This window comes from Mustela nigripes, chromosome X, assembly GCF_022355385.1.
Source record: "Mustela nigripes isolate SB6536 chromosome X, MUSNIG.SB6536, whole genome shotgun sequence".
NCBI lineage: Eukaryota > Metazoa > Chordata > Mammalia > Carnivora > Mustelidae > Mustela > Mustela nigripes.
In genome coordinates this window covers 104,464,334-104,481,341 of record NC_081575.1, presented here as the reverse complement: position 1 = coordinate 104,481,341, position 17,008 = coordinate 104,464,334, and the positions used below count along the sequence as shown (strand labels likewise).

Here is a 17,008-nt window from a genome sequence, read left to right as displayed (position 1 = left end):
AAAACAAAAACGAAAACATGTCCTTCCTCCTTTGCCACCAGTAGAGCTGATCACTCCTCATTGTATGTGTTCTCTAGCTTTAAGTCACTCTGGATGCTAAAATGATTCTTAAAAATAAGACAGTCATTTCAAAACCTGGTAGACTACATTGCCTGCTTTGTTTTTAATCTCTCGCTTCCCTTTTGTGTTTGTTTAGCACTTCTGTTTGGTGGTGACACTAACCCGGCTCATCCTAAACACATCGGAAGTATTGACCCCACCTGCAATGTGGCTGATGTTGTGAAAGGTAAGGAGGCCTCTACAATGTTAGTGATTGTGGTCCAGACAGGACTATGGTTTAATCGAGGCCATAGGGTTATGATGCTGAGTTCTTTGCTGATTCATTAGGTCTCTCTGGGCCCAAGCCACTTGTGCCAAATAGATGTTCTTTCTAGGCATTTCAGGAAAAGATGCATAATTAGCAGCATTCGACATGGGAATTTCTACCTCATTGGCTAGTTTTGTCTTGAACACTAACTGGTTGTTAGCTTCAGGAACATTCTAAGTTTTGATTGCTCCCATTATCTGAAACTTCCAGAAAATGTAAATCCATGTTCTAAAGTTTGGCTAAAATTCACATGGTTGTAAAATTCCAGCATTTTTCTGGTGTGCACCCCAGGTCTGGGAATCTATGTGGTAAGTGAGCTTCACCAGTTTACTGGCCAGGGTGCTGGATGGGCACTGTTCTAGTAGCCTTAGAGTAGAATAGAGCCCCACAACCATATGTCCCTGGTACCCAGGCACTTCAAATTTGAACAGCAGTTTCCTCATTATTCATTTAAGGTAAGTGTAACCTCCAGAAAACCTTCCTAATTATAAGTGACCTACCAGGTGCCTGGACCTTTTCAGGTTTTTACTTTTTTCCTGGTGTTAGTTACTCTGTGCAGCTTCAGATTCCCAAACTACCCCTTCCCAAGATTGGCTCTCCTACTATGGCCCTCCCCTCTCTCCTCTGAACACACACAAGTTTTCATGACCACAGCTATCCCGGTTTTCATCACAGATCTTAGTTGTTCCTACTTTTTCTGAACTCAGTAGGAAGTTCAGTAGGAAGCAGACGAGGGCCTTGTCTTGGTGAATCTCTCAAGCCCAGTTCAAGCAGAGAGACCTTTGCTGTTTGAACTTAGAGGGCCAAGGGAGGTGGCCTAGTAGATGCAGCCTCCCCAGTGGAGGAATAGACCAGACCTTCAGTGGCTATTGGTAAAGAAAACCTGTGCTCTTTGTTTACTCTGGGCATTGCTAAACCCAGGGAAAGGGACCCAGGCATGGTGGCCTTAGCTCACCCGAGGATCGTTGAGCTGTTCGGCCTTGGGTTAGGTAGGATACATCTACTCAAATTACCTCAATTTTTTTAAGGTGACTCAATTTTTTTTTAAAGTGACTAGGCCCAGCCTCAGCTCCCTAAGAATCCTATAGGTTGCTCTCTCACAAGGTAACCCAGTGGTTGATTATGACCTCTGCAGGCCCCAGGGTAAAGGGGAGTAGGATCAGTCTTGTCCTAGCGTGTGTTCATCAGACCCTAGCCCAGTAGCTTTTATGAATCAGAAAGCCTGGTTCAGGTAGTTGACTGCCCTTAGAGAAAAAGGCACAAATTCAGGAAGCAAAAGGGCATTATTATGTCCTGCCTATATGCTTTTTCTTTTGAACTATAAGCAATTTGAGGTCAGCTTCTATGTTTTACATTTGTTGTTATAATGCATATAAAATGTAGTATATGCCTTTAAGATGGTCATATAAATATTCCTTGGTTTGATAAATGTTAAGCCTTTTGATAATTTTTTAAATCAGCCTTACTGAGATCAAATTCTCATATCCCTGCAAGTCACACACAAGGTACACACAGCTCAGTGGTTTTTAGCACAGGTGCACAGCCTTGCCCTCATCACCACCATCAGTGTCACACTGTCGTTCCCAGGGAAAGAGACTGTGACCACTGGCCATGGTTTCCCCCCCACCCAGCCCTAGGCAACCGCAGGTCTCCTTTCTTTCTCTAGATTTGCTATGCTGGACACTTTACTGTAAGTGGAATCACACAGTACGTGGCCTTCTGTGTCTGGCTTCTTTCACTTACCAGAGTGTCTTCAAGGGTCATCTGCATTGCAATGTGGGTTAGTACTTCATTCCTCACCACTGAATAACATTCCTTTGTATGGATATATTGCATTTTTTTGATTCATCAGCCCGTGGACATTGGGTTAGCTGGGCAACCTAGAACATGTTATGGGCCTCAGTTTCTTCACCTGTAAAATGGTGCTTTTGGTAAGTCATCTTTATCATAGGGTTAAATGAGTTAATAGAGCTCCTGAAGCAGGGCTCGCACCCAGTAAGGACTGCAGGCAGGTTTACTAGTGGTGGTCCTTGTGTGTCACAGAAGTCATTTGGCTTCTCATTTATGCCATTGCTTATATAATAGATTGTTGCCTTTACTTTTGTTTCTGGCGTAAACTATGACATATTTTTAAAAGTCATTCAGGACACGGGATGACTGGGTGGCTCAATTGGTTGGACAACTGCCTTCGGCTCAGGTCATGATCCTGGAGTCCCGGGATCAAGTCCCACATCGGGCTCCCAGCTCCATGGGGAGTCTGCTTCTCTCTCTGACCTTCTCCTCGCTCATGATCTCTCTCACTATCTCTCTCTCAAATAAATAAAAAATCTTATTAAAAAAAATTTTTTTTTAAAAGTCATTCAGGACATTTATAAGACAATTGGATGTTTGACATTCAAGAAATGTTAATTTTTTAGATGTGATACCGATATTGTATGTTTTTTTGAAGGAGTCCTTGCTTCTAGAAAGCTATTTTTTTAATGTTAGGCGTGATATAGAATGACATGTGGGTTTTGCCTCAAAATGACCCATAACAGAAAAGAGTGGGCTTGTGTTGAAAACTGTTGAGGTTGGTAATGGGTACGTGAGGAGTCCTTACATTGCACTCTGTACCTTTGCATATGCTTGCAATTACTCGTAATCACGCTGTAAAAACAGACCCGTGTTTATCATCTCATCGTTTCTTCACAGTCTTTCATTCCTTTTCAGAGAGATTTAAACCATGAATCTGCAGCTAGATAAATAAGAGAGTTCTAAGCACCTGGTAGCACTTCCCTGGTGCAGAGAGATGAAGAGGCGCTCACGTGGGTCAGGAAGTCAGGTGGGGAGTCAGGAAGTCAGGTCAGGGGAGACAAGGAGGAGGAGCCAGCTGCCCTTGACTCTTCAGATGCAAAGAATCTGCCTTTTTGCGGCACTTCCTGTCTGTGCTGCTCTTCCGGGCCTTGTTCTGCACTTCCGGTCGTGGCCTTACTTGTACTTCCGGTGGTTTCTGTGCCTGCGCTGTAGATTTCTCAAGGGCCGGAATTGCTCTAACCACTTCTGCATCTCTCCCTGGGACGCCAGTTTTGTAGTGAAAACTAGCTGAAGGTGATGCGTAAAGCAGTTTGATTCTTGCCCTTCCCCCTCCCTCCTCCTGTACTTACAGCTCTGACTCCATTCTTTCTCCAGCCAGTTTCAACGTTCTACCCAGGGGCACCGCAGTTGTAACTATGAATGAAGCTTCGGGTGTGTCCTCATGTAATCATTCCTGCCACTTGTGGCATATAACGTAGAGCCTGGATTTCTGGGGATGTCGGGGCCTGTGACAGTCACCCCCTGTGCTTTTTGACCACTCAGATCACCACTTCCCCTGACATCCACTCTTGCACACACACACTCTTGCCCCACGCTCCTCTGGTAAAGAGGAGGGGCTTGTATGTTCCCTGTTCCTCACCGTGTCTTTCAAACCAGGTTGTTCATTTCTCGACAACCCGTTCCCATAAGGAATGAGCAGCGGAGAGTGGTTTCAGTTTCGGAAAGTGCATAAATACATCAAGCCGCATTCGCACGATCAGCTCTTCTGCCACCCCTCACTCCCTTCACACATCGTCCCTACTGATAACGCACAGCACACTCAGTATGCTTGTGTATACTTTCTAGAGTGCTCTTTTGCTTCTTCTACCTGGTAAGGTGGATGCTTACTAAGGGCCACTTACTTGTCGTCAAACCATTGGTATAAGTTTTCCACCTGTTGTGGCTCCATGATTTATTTCAGTATTATATAAACTGAAGAAATGCGAGTACAGAAAAGAGACTTATCTCCATTAATATCAAGTTGAATGCTTTGGAAAGACTTGATAAAGAACAGTCTCTTAAAAATGTAAGAAATGACAGTGAACAGATAACTCTTAGATTATGGGGCAGTGCTGAGTAAAACTCTCAGAATGAACCTGAGCTCACGTTGCTTCACAAGTGTCTTGAAGTTTATTACTCTTTAAAGGAATAAGGATCAGAATTCACAGATACATGTAGCATTGTTAATCTAAGAAAGATGACCTAGAACTCCAAACTAATCCATATTGAAGGAAAGGGCTTTGGCCATATCAAAATCTTCTGTTGACAGAAGATAATTGTGTATTCAATTGTGCATTTTGAAGTTAGTGTTTACAATAATAGTCATGCTTCGGGGCTTCCTACTTTATCCAGCACTTTTGTCAGTCACCCAACTCCTGTCCCTAGTTGGGTCCATTGAGAGGACTAATGCCATGGCACCAAAACACTAAAAAATGCTCATTGAAGAAAGTTTAGAAAATGTAGAGAAAAAAAAAAGAGAATAAAAACACCTGTTTTCATAACTAAGTGAGAATGTTGTTTTATACATTTGAGTTGATACCACATCGAAGGATGATTATGCAACAGCAAATAATGTGAGTAATCCTTGTCTACAAAATCCATAGTATTTGTCTGTTTCCCCTTCTCCAGCACTAATGCCCATCACACATGACCTTCCTGGATGAATTCAGCACCTGACAGTGTGGCCCATTTTCTATCCTCTCTTTCATTATAGTTGGAGTCCTTCCTGTGTCTCATCTGCTGTACTCATAATCTCTGTATGCGAATGGGTTTTCCAGCTGCATGTGTATAATCTTTTATTCTTCAGTGGAGTATTGGCCTTAAATCAGGTCCCTTTCCTACCCTGGCAAAATGGGCCGGGCAACCTAGCAGGAAACCAGAAGATCTCTTCTCCCTGTAGACTAAAGCACATTTTAACAGTCCTCTCTCTGTTTCATTGCCTCTGGGCCCACTCCTAATTCTCTGCATGTCAGGATACCTGAGCAGATGCTGTTTCTGGTTCAAGTTAAGATCGAGAGAAGGAACAAAGTGGAGAGCACCAGTGGTCAAAAGGCCTGCAGATTCTTCCCTGTCTCAGAGCAAAAAGGCACTGAGTCTCTTACCCCCAGGTGCCCCAGGAGCAACAATCCGAATGTCTCAAAGGGCCCACGCCTCACAGTTATCCCCAGTACTCCCAAGTGCTGGCAAGAAGAGGAAGAAATGCGTGTCGGTATCTTTTGACTCTTGGTGAAGGCTTGCTGCTCCCTTCCTCTTTTTCAAGCAGTTGGTATTTTTTTGTTGACTTTTTGTCTTTTCATATCCTACTAGATTTCCCCATTATTTTGCTTGGTGTATCTCTATCTTAGATACTGTTTTCCTTTCATTTGGTTTTCAGAAGCTTGATGTGGAGGGAGTAGGGGTTCTGGCTTTCGCTGACAGCTCTACTGTTGATTTTCGCAGCTGTGGCGATCCTGCGTGCGTTAAGCACAGTCACATCTCCAGCCCACACGCCCTGCGTCACACACGCATGCCTACGTATGCACATTTATGTGTCTTGCAGCCATACAGAACCTTCTTGAACGCACAACGATGCCATACTTAGATCTCTTGAGACAGACTACGGAACACTTTTATGTGGAAGGGTAGGGACAATATTTTTATTTTGGACTAGACAGTTGTATAAACGTGTAAAAGTGGGGTGCATCTTGCATAACACTAATTAAATGTGCAGAACACTGAAGCGTGCCCTCTTGCTGCTTACTTAGCACATAATATCTACCTTTATACATCTGCAAATTATAGACTCACAGTAGCGAATGCTAGAATTAGTGTTGTAAAGCTGTTCCTATTATCCTTTGAGATATCCTTCCATTGTGACCCTTTTTCCTCCTGTCTTTGTAAGAAATGGAAAATCTTCTGGTAAGATTGTTTTAAAGGTACAGACTTAAATGCTTGGCCCAGGAATCAGCTCTCACAGCGATGCTATCTTGGCCGTGTTGTTCCTCCATGCTGTTACATGACAGCATACAGATGCTATCCTGAGAGCCTGTCGTTACTCTGGCTCAGAAATAATGTCTTCTGCTCTTACTTAGGGCTCTTCAGGTTGTAAGGTACAGAGATCCACTTGTGTTAGCCCAAGAAATAAACTTATTAAAGAATGTAGTAGGTTCCATGGTAATCCAAAGGCAAGAAGCACCTCACTTTGGAGCTATAGATATTGGAACTGGGAAACAGAGAACAAGGTGGTTTTCTGTGTTTCTTTGCAACTGGGGTTGCTGAGTCACAGTCCCTCCATCTTTCTCTTGTAGGCTGACTGACTTGTTTAGGGCAATGGTGGGCACTCCAGGCCCTCTGGATTATAGATTATAACTCCCAGTGGGTCCTTTTTCTCTTCTGCCCTGTCTGAGTGTCTCGAACCTAAATTCTCAACAAATGACTTTGGTTGGCTCAGCCTGTCTTTTTGCCCCTGAACCCAGATTTTAGGATTCTGGTCAAATTGTAGATTGGTTTCCCTGCATTAGATGTTCTACCCTCACTCATCTGGTTGGCTGGGGTTTGGAGAGTAGGAGAAGGTCCAGTGCCTAAAAAAACCTCTGGTTCCTACTCGGAATGGGTTCTGGGTAGGATGATAAACATACCTTACCAGAATTGCTTTGTAGCTTAAAAGGGTTCTAAAGCAGTGTATCTCTGACTTTGTGATGCTTTATGGCTGTTCATGTCACCTCTTCTGACAGTGGCTTTTTAAACTTGAGCTTGACAGTTTTTTATATTCTGTTAGATACAAGTTAGGGACCTTGGCACCTTCATGTTTGTTTTTTCAGTACTCAGATTTATCCTTGTCTAGCCTCTTACAAGATATTTGTAAACAAATGATTATGTGTCTTCATGCTAGGGGCTAATATTTGATAGCAGAATTCTGTGGTGAGTTTTGAATAGGAAGATCTTCTTTTTTTAAGATTTTATTCATTTGACAGAAAGAGATCACAAGTAGGCAGAGAGAGAGGGGGAAGCAGGCTCCCTGCTAAGCAGAGAGTTTGATGCAGAGCTTGATCCCAGGACCCTGGGACCATGACCTGAGCTGAAGGCAGAGGCTTAACCCACTGAGCCACCCAGGTGCCCCAGGAAGATCTTCTAATAGAAAAGTCTAATAAAATAATTTCCATAATGTAGTAAACATTCCTATGCACTTAAAAAAAAAAACAACAACAATTCCTGGGGCACCTGAGTGGCTCAGTTGATTGATCGGCTGACTCTTGATTTCAGCTCAGGTCATGATCTCAGGGCCGGGGATTGAGCCCTGCGTGCTCAGTGGGGAGCCTGCTGGAGATTCTCTCCCTCTCCCTCTGCCCCTCCCCGCCTCGCTCTTTTTCTCTCTGTGTCTCTCAGGTAAATAAATAAAAAATAAACCTTAAAACCCCTAATTCCTGGCTAAGTTGAATCTTTTGGGCTACTTGCTGTGTGAACCTTCACCCTACCCTTAAATAAAATATATTTTGTCTTGTGTGTTTACAATTTGAGTAGCCTGGGGAAGTACATATGTGCCATACCCACAGTTTTGTTACTTTATGATCATTATTTTCCTTGAAAACAGATTTTTAAAATAATAGCATTTATGTTCAGTGACAATAATAGTCATTTCCTGATACTTGCTTTTAAAGGTTGGTGGTAAATACTGGCCCAAATATATTGCAGACAAAAATAACTTAGTAAATTATCATATTTTACAATTTTGGCTTCTAATTAAAAAGTAGAAGTGTTACTAGAATGTTTATTGTGAGTAGAACTTGCATTTTACTCTAGAATAAAGGAAATGAATTAATAAGCCAGTAGTTGAATTTGAGGTATATTGTTTCAAAGTTTTTCATGTGTATGTCGTACACCCTGGTGCCCCATGACCCTTCATGTCCTGGGAGAGACAGTGACAGAATTAGCATGACCTGACCTTGGCTTTCTAGGCAAGTGGGCCCCAAATCTAGCTTCTCTTCAGAATCATTTGCTAAGTGTTTTTTTTTTTTTAAGATTTATTTATTCATTTTAGAGAGAGAGTATGCAAGCAAAGGGAATGGCAGAGGGAGAGAGGGAGGGAGAGTATGTTAAGCAGAGTCTTCACTGAGCATGGAACGCAGGGCTCAGTCTCCCAGCCCTGAGATCAAAACCTGAGCCAAAAGCAGGCGTTGGACGCCTAACCAGCGGAGCTACCCAGGTGCCCCTTAGTTCTTTACAATATGGATTCCTAGGCCTCAATGTAGACCTACCACATCATACTCTCCAGGGGTTCATTTTAGAATCTGTCCAGGTTTGTTTGTTTTTTTAACTTGGTAATGAATTTTACATACAGCCAGTTTTGGAAATCACTCTAGGCCTTAGTTCCCAGTCTGACCAAAAAGAATATCTGTCATCGGTATAACTGACTGTACCTTGAAAACCTTATCATGAATATGGATTGTTCCATATTACCCCTCCATCAGAAAGGATGAATACCCAACTTTTGTATCAACATGGACGGGACTGGAGGAGATGATGCTGAGTGAACTAAGTCAAGCAGAAAGAGTCAATTATCATATGGCTTCACTTACTTGCGGAGCATAAGGAATAACACGGAGGACATGGGGAGATGGAGAGGAGAAGGTAGTTGGGGGAAATCGGAGGCGGAGAGGACCCATGAGAGACTGCGGACTCTGAGAAACAAACCGAGGGTTTTGGAGGGGAGGTGGGTGAGCGGATGAGTGAGCCTGGTCGTGGGTCTTATGGAGGGCACGGACTGCATAGATCACTGGATGTGGTGCATAAACAAGGAATCTTGGAACACTGAAAAAATAAAGCTAAAAAAAATTTTTAAAAAAGAAGGATTGTTCCATGTGACAATGCTCTAGCATGGGCTCCAGCCAGCCAGGCTCTACCGACTGAGCAGCCAGGTGCCCCCATAATGCAGTTCTTAATTACAGCATTGATACACTATAATTAGGAGTATGGTTTAAAAATTCTTATTCACATGTGGTTTTAGGAACCGTACTGTGTCTTTGTGTTTCAAGTTGCTTGCTTCTTTCTGGACTCGGTCATCTTGCCCATGTTAAATTTATGTAACACTTTTTCCCGCACGATGCTGTTAAAATCTCGTGCTCCTGGCCAAGCCAGGGCCATGAGGAACCTGTACATTTAGCGGGACTAGGTTCTTTTTCTTTTATAGTGAATGGAAGAATGATGTTTAAACGTCCTTAAAGGTGTCACATACTTGGGGGCGTTGTTTTGTGGAGGTGTTTTGGCTTTGTATGTGGTTAACGAAGCATCATGTTCAGATTTTGGTATTTGTTGGTTGAAGGAAAGTGGCCTTGGAGGTTCTCAGTCGGCTCTGTGCTATCGTGTCACTAGGTGGAGATGTAGCGCTGCTCAGCGGTGTAGCCAAAGCGAAGAGTGAGGCTTGAGTTCTCTCCTTACAAGACTGCTTTGCACATATTTGATGAGGTTTCTTCTACTCTAGGGAAAAACTTGTAAATTTGGTATGATTCTGAATTTTTGTTTTCTTTTATTAGAGTTTAAAATCAATCCTTCAATGTCTGTTTTCACACCAATCAACTCTGTTTTAAAAAAAATTTTTTCCTCTTAATAACATGTCCTTTGTCTGTCCCTCATTGTTTCATCTTGTCATCGTTATTCTAATGTCTCTGTGACTGTTCGTAGTGGTTTAATTCTAAAAGTCTAGTAATATAACTAGAATTTTTTTCTGGGGTCAAATATTATATAAAATTTTAATGTGGCAGCAGTAAGATATAAATGAACCAAACTTTGTAGTCTGAACATACCTGAATCTTATTTTTATATTAGTTTAGGCTGCCAGGGTCTAATTTTAATATATTTAAATTCAGTAGGGGTCACTTTTTCCCTCTTTCTTTCTTCTGTTCCTCTTGAATCCTAAGTGTCTATGCACGCTATTGATGTGGGGGATTTTAAAAAAAGTACAAGCCTGTTTCCAAAGACCTGGTGTCCAGTTGAGAACATTGCAAACACACCTACAGAGGATTTTCAAGTAATCTGAGTATCTGATCTTTAGAAACTGTGAAGGTGGAACTTTAAAAAACAATCTCACTTTGGAAAAGATTCTGGCTGTTCCTCAAATGTTTAAACACTGTGATACCTTATGATCCAGCAATTTTCCTCTCCTAGGTATACATTCAAGGGAAATGAAAACATATGTTCACCAAAAAACCTGGGACATGAATGTTCGTAGCAGCATTATTCATGATAGCCACAAAGTGGAAACAACCCAAATGGCCCTCACCAGATGAACGGATAAACAAAACATGCACATGTGCAGCATGGTACCGTTCAGCCACGAGGAGGAATGAAGTACTGACCCACGTTGGGACATGGGTGACCCTTGGAGACACTCTGCTAAGTGAAAGCAGCCAGACACAAAAGGCCACGTATTGTGTGATTCCATGGTGTCTAGAAAGCAAACCTACAGAGAGAAAGGAGACCCATGGTTGCCTAGGGCTGAGTGGAGGGAAGCCACGGCCAGTGGTCACGGAGTCTCCTTTCCCAGGGATGACGTTGTGATGTTGATGGTGGTGATGGGGGCACGGCTGTGCACCTGTGCTAAAGACCACTGAGGTGTGTGTACACTTTAAACGGGTGACTTGCAGGGATGTGAGAATTCAATCTCAGTAAGCCTGGTTTAAAAATAAACTATCAAGAAGTTTAACATTTATTCTAGGAAGGACTATGTACTGACCATCTAATCGGTATATACTAAGTTCTGTAGGAGTTACAAACCCAGTGTAAGACAAACCCTGACCACAGGTTGCTTCCAGTTCAAAAGAGGCACCCGCACAGTCTATAAGAATGCACTTTCACTTTCTGAATGTTTCCCATCTTTCGAGACGTAACCGCCTGAATTCTCTTCCAACTATTTCTTTAATAGCCCTGATCTTCTTACCCTATGTCTTTTTTTTTTTCCTTTCAAAAGCAAACTGTTGCTACTCAGACTTTGATAAATAGCAGCCCAATCCTATGAGCTTTAGCTAACTTAAAGGACATTTTAAGCTACGGCAGTGTTCCCAGTAACTTAAAGTTACTGTGTGTGGTTCATGGAAACCCATTCGTTCAGCAGATACTGATATTTCATTACAAGTAATTGGCAAATCTTAATACTTTTGGCATTATTATTTTTTAAAAAGATTTTTTTTAAAAGATTTTATTTATTTATTTGTTAGAGAGAGAGACAGTGCGCGCAAGCATAGGTAGACAGAGCGGCAGGCAGAGGCAGGGGGAGAAGCAGATTTTCCGCCGAGCAAGGAGCCCGATGCGGAACTCGATCCCAGGACACTGGGATCATGACCTGAGCCGAAGGCAGCCGCTTAACCAACTGAGCTGCTTAACCAACTAACCAACTTAGGCGTCCCTAAGAAGATTTTTTTTTTTTAAGATTTAATTTATTTATTTGACAGACAGAGATCACAAGTAGGCAGAGAGGCAGGCAGAGAGAGAGAGAGAGGGAAGCAGGCTTCCTGTGGAGCAGAGAGCCCGATGCGGGGCTCGATCCCAGGACCCTGAGATCATGACCCGAGCCGAAGGCAGCAGCCCAAACCACTGAGCAACCCAGGCGCCCCCCTAAGAAGATTTTAAAATTCTTTTTATTTCAACTGATGAACAAACTTTGATATATTACCTTTTTAAAAAAGATTTATTTGTTTATTTTAGCGAGAGAGCACAAGCAGGAGGTACAGAGGGAGAGGGAGAGAGAATTGGAAGCAGATTCCCTGCTGAGTGCATAGCTGGACTCAGAGCTTGGTCTCATGACCCTGAGATCATGACCTGAGCTGAAACCAAGAGTTAACCAACTGTGCTGCCTAGGCACCCCAACATTGGTATATTTTATTAACTAAAATCTCTGGATTACATCAAGGTTCACTCTTTGTGTTGTCCAGTTCTCCTTGCTTTAACAAGTGCATAATGATGTGTACCCACCATCACAGCACCCTACAGAGTGGGTTCACTGCCCTCGGAATGCCCCATGCTCTACCTATTCACCCCTGCCCCTCCTACCTCCCCCTGAACTCCTGATCATTTTACTGTCTTTATGGTTTTGCCTTTTCTAAAATGTCCTATAGTTTTTAACTTAAAAAGTTCTTTTTATTATTGAAGTATAGCTGGCCTACAATGTTACTGTCAGGTGTACAACATAGTAATTCAGTAGTTCTGTATATCACTCTGTGTTCACCATAATAAGGGTAGTCACCATCTGTCGCCATGCAAATCATAACCACAAAGAAATAGCACTTGACAGCAGTCAGAACAGCTAATATCAAATGACAAGAAATAACAAAGGTTGGTGCAGATGTGGAGAAAAGGGAACCCTCGTGCACTCTTTGGGGGAGTGTATTTGGTCCAGATACTATGGAAAAGAGTATGGAGGGTCCTCAAAAAACTAAAAATAGAAATACCATATGATCCAGTAATTCCACTTCTGGGTGTTTACCCCAGGAAAACAAAGATACTGATTTGCAGATATATGCGCCCCTTCTTTTACTGCAGCATTATTTGCGTTAGTCAAGATGAGAGGCAGCCTAACTATCCATCCGTAGATGAAGGGATAAAGGAGCAGTATATAATACAATGGAATATTACTCAGCCATAAAAAAGAATAAAGTCTTGCCTTTGATGGCAATACGGATGGTTGTAGAGAGTGTTATACTGAAATAAGTCAGAGAAAGACAAATACTATATGATTTCACTTACATATGAAATCTGAAAAACAAACAAACAGACTTACAAATACAGGGAACAAACTGGTGGCTGCCAGAGGGGCGGGTGGGGGAGAGCTGAAATTGGTGAAAGGGATTATAAGATACAGCTTTCCATTTATAAGATAATGAAGTCAGAGGGGTACAGCATAAAGAATATAGTCAATAATATTGTAACAACAAATACCTTTTGCTGCAATTTAGTCAGCTTCCATGGTGTTCAAAAGTAGTCTTGAGTTCATAGATTTTCATAGAAAACGCCTTTTAGGAATACTTAAAAGCTAAACAAATGTACGCCTAGTATAGAACTAGCCATGTTGTCGTTAGTGTGGCATTTAGATATTGTTGCCATCATTACAATTTTAAAGGAGGAGAAATTCTGGTTCAGTCCCAATAATTCTATTATAGCCAAAAAAGACTTGTTTTTTCAAAAGCAGTAATTCTGAATCCATCAGTTTAGTAGCTGTCCTAGTTTTGTTTATCTGTCTATATGCCTGACTGCCCATATGCTTTTATCTAAAGCTAAACTTCTTTATTGCTTTGCAGATGCCTATGAAACCGCCAAGATGCTGTGTGAGCAGTATTACCTGGTTGCTCCAGAGCTGGAAGTGGAAGAATTCAATGGTAAAAGAAAAATCATTTTTACTGTACATACAAGGAAGTTGACTAAAAATCTGATGATACCTGAGCTATATTGCAGTGAGATTTCCTCACATTACACTGCTTTCTCATCTTTCTTTTCTTTTTCAAGCTTTTCTGTCTTCGGTCTCCTAGGCATAATAGGGTAAGGAGTTTTCGTACAGGAGTTTGTAATCTCCTCGAACTCAGAGTTCTTGGAACAGAAGTCATCAAGGTAGAAATTGCACAAACAGATGAACAGGCAGTTCTCAAAACAACAAATGCCAGGCAGTCAGTAAACATATGGAAACATGTGTAACTACACTAATCAGAGAAGTACAAACAAAAATGGAGAAATGCCATTTTCGTCTTTCAAAATGGCAGTGATTATAATGTTGTAATACTTTGAATTGGTGCCCAGAAAAATACTGTTGACAACACTTACACATTTCTGGTGTAAGTTTAAATTAGTACAACCTTTCTTTCTTCTTGGCCCAGGAAATTAAAATTCAGTAATGGTCATATTCTTTGGTCAAGTAAATTAAACTTCAGAAAGTTTATTATGTGAAAATAAAGGTGTACACAGATGTATGTACAAGAATAACAACCACAGTGGTTTTCTTAAACACAAAAATTAGAAAACAACCCCAGTTGTCCACGATAGAAGATATTTAAGTTGTGGTACATCCATAAGATAGAATACTAAGCAGCCATTCAAAATAACGCTTTAAGGGGCGCCTGGGTGGCTCAGTGGGTTAAAGCCTCTGCCTTCGGCTCAGGTCATGATCCCAGGGTCCTGGGATCAAGCCCCAAGTTGGGCTCTCTGCTCGGTGGGGAGCCTGCTTCCCCCTCTCTCTCTGCCTGCCTCTCTGCTTACTTGTGATCTCTACCTGTCAAATAAATATATAAAATCTTTTAAAAAAACCAAACAAAAATAAAATAATGCTTTAAAAGAATATTGAATGTATTGAAAAAGTTGAGTTTTTTAAACACAGGCTATAAAAATCCATTAGTGTCACAAGTTCAATGGGAAATATTTTGAAGGATTTATAGCACCAAAACAACAGCTTTCTGGGCTATAGGTGTGTAGCTGATTGTTACCTTAGTCATATGATTCTATATGTATTTGCATGTTACCTTTATTTGTAAGTTACAAGAGAGACATGCGTGTTGGGAAAATAGAAACAATACAGAATGTAGGGTAAGAAGTGAAAGTTCCCTTGTTCTCTGAGGACCGGGCAGAGCTTTTGTTTTTGACATAAATGGGGTTGAAACTATGCATGTTCTATAACTGGCATTCTTTACTTTGCCTTGAAGATCTTTGCATGGATTAATGTCATTTAGAGATTATCCACAGTGTAAATTGCCATTATGGAGTCATTTACCATTGAGCGGACATTTAGGATTTCCAATTTTCCCATATTCTTTATAACGAACAGTGAAAGGTGTGTCTGTGTCTGCAGGGTGGGAAAATTTGTGAACACGTGGAAGCATTTCTGTAGGTTGGGTCCCTAGAAGTGGAATGACTGAATCTTAGGATGTGGATGTTTACAGTTAAAGATAAACCAAATTCCCTCTCAAAAATATGTTAGGGCGCCTGGGTGGCTCAGTGGGTTAAGCCTCTGCCTTCGGCTCAGGTCATGATCCCAGGGTCCTGGGATCAAGCCCCACATTGGGATCTCTGCTCAGCAGGGAGCCTGCTTCCCCCTCTCTCTCTGCCTACTTGTGATTTCTGTCTGTTCGATAAATAAAAATGTTAAAAATGTATTTTGCTTATAATGAGATCAACATGTGAAAAGATATTAGGCTGTTGTTGTAGGACAGTTGCCCCTGCATTCTGCCAGAAGGTATCCAAGCTGCTTTCCAAGTCTGTTGGGTTCTCCGAGAAGAGTTGTGCCCATATTTTGGATCAATACACTGCCAGAACCGAAAGGACTTCACTTGAGTATTCCCAAGTAGAAACATCTCAGTCTTCTCTCTGCTTTTTCATACTGGCAAGGTGAGGCCTAACCTCACTCTGCACGTTTCTCTTTGTCAAACGCGGAACTTAAAATCGCAGGTGATAACCGATTGCTCTTTTGCATGAATGGCAGTCTGACTCACTGTAAAGGCCAGAGCAGCCAGCCCGCTCTTGCTGAGTCCCAGGAGCCAGCTGTGTCACACATTTCTTCTCAGTGAAACTGTCACGCTGGGCAGCGCGCCTCACCAGGAGGAGAGATTAACAACTATTTTTGGCACTGTCTCGTGCATGATTTTTCAAGTCCCCTTTCCCATCACTAAGATAAGTGAATGCTGCTGGTTATAGGCGACCTCTAGTTCCCTGTGGCTCTGGGTAATGTGTTTATGATTTCTCTTTACGATTTTCTGAATGTCAGAGCTCTTTGTGGATGTGGCTAAGGGCGGTGCCTTCGCACTAACAAGTTCTGTGGTAGAGATGCAGGTCAGAGGTCAGTCCTGAACACCTTAAGTAGACGTCACTTTGTAAAGAGTGGATGTTTCCCACAGCATGTTGCCCATCTCAGTTTTCCTTAAAGGAAAAATCCATCGGATCCAGATTCCCACAGATTCATTTTCAGAGTCTGCTTCTTTCTCGTTGCTTCCATTACCCCACAGGCGCCTCGAACCGTAGTGAGGAATAGCATTGCCCTCCGCTGTGTGCTTGACAGCAGTGTGGCTGCCGCTGACCCGAAGGAACCTCTGTTGCTTCCCGAGAATCATTCCATCAGTTTGACGTATCATCTTTCGTTCTGAATCTCTGGGCATTTTTTCTTTGCCATTGTAGACCCCTGAGAAAGTAGTGAATGGGACTACGGAGAACATACTTTGTGAACACTGTCAGTGTTTACCAGTCATCCCAGGAACTCTGGATATTGGGAGCCAGCTAAAATAAACTTTCTTTTTTCTCCTTCTGATGACACTTAACAGGAGCAATAAAAATAACAGATGTGTTGGGGCGTCTGGGTGGCTCAGTCGTTAAGTGTTTGCCTTTGGCTCAGGTCATGATCCCTGGGTCCTGGGATCCAGCCCTGCATCGGGCTCTCTGCTCAGGGCAAGCCTGCTGCTCCCCTTGCTTGTGCTCTCTCTGTCTCTATCGAATAAATAAATAAAATCTTAAAAAAATAACAGATGTTTATCTTCTATCAGGTTTCAGATTTTTCTGACTTGCCCCCGGTGGCAACCCGCGTTGGTTTCTCCAGACAAGCATCCATTTTGTCACACTTGTTCTCATTTTAGCTTTCTTATTCTCCTGAGAAATCACTTGCCAAAACGTTAAGCAAAGACACCTCTTTTCTTACCTGTTTTGGATCCTTGGCGGTGAGGCAGCCCGGCTCAGAGGGATGACGTGAGCTTTGTAGCTCTCCAGGTGGTGGGAGAGGACACACGGAACAACTTCCTTGTCTGTAAGATCACCTTGCGTGGTGATAAAAGGATACTGTTGCTGGGGCCTTAAATACAGCACCAGACACAGACT

General features: G+C 42.3%; 1 protein-coding gene across 1 annotated transcript in view; it reads left to right on the top strand.

Moving 5' to 3' along the window:
• The window catches only part of PDK3 (pyruvate dehydrogenase kinase 3), a 78,513-nt gene that overhangs the window by 34,355 nt on the left and 27,150 nt on the right, over positions 1–17,008 (top strand). The window contains exons 5-6 of the mRNA XM_059385829.1: positions 197–286; positions 13,465–13,542. Coding sequence (XP_059241812.1) covers positions 197–286; positions 13,465–13,542 — 168 coding nt within the window. The remainder of the gene's footprint in view (positions 1–196; positions 287–13,464; positions 13,543–17,008) is intronic.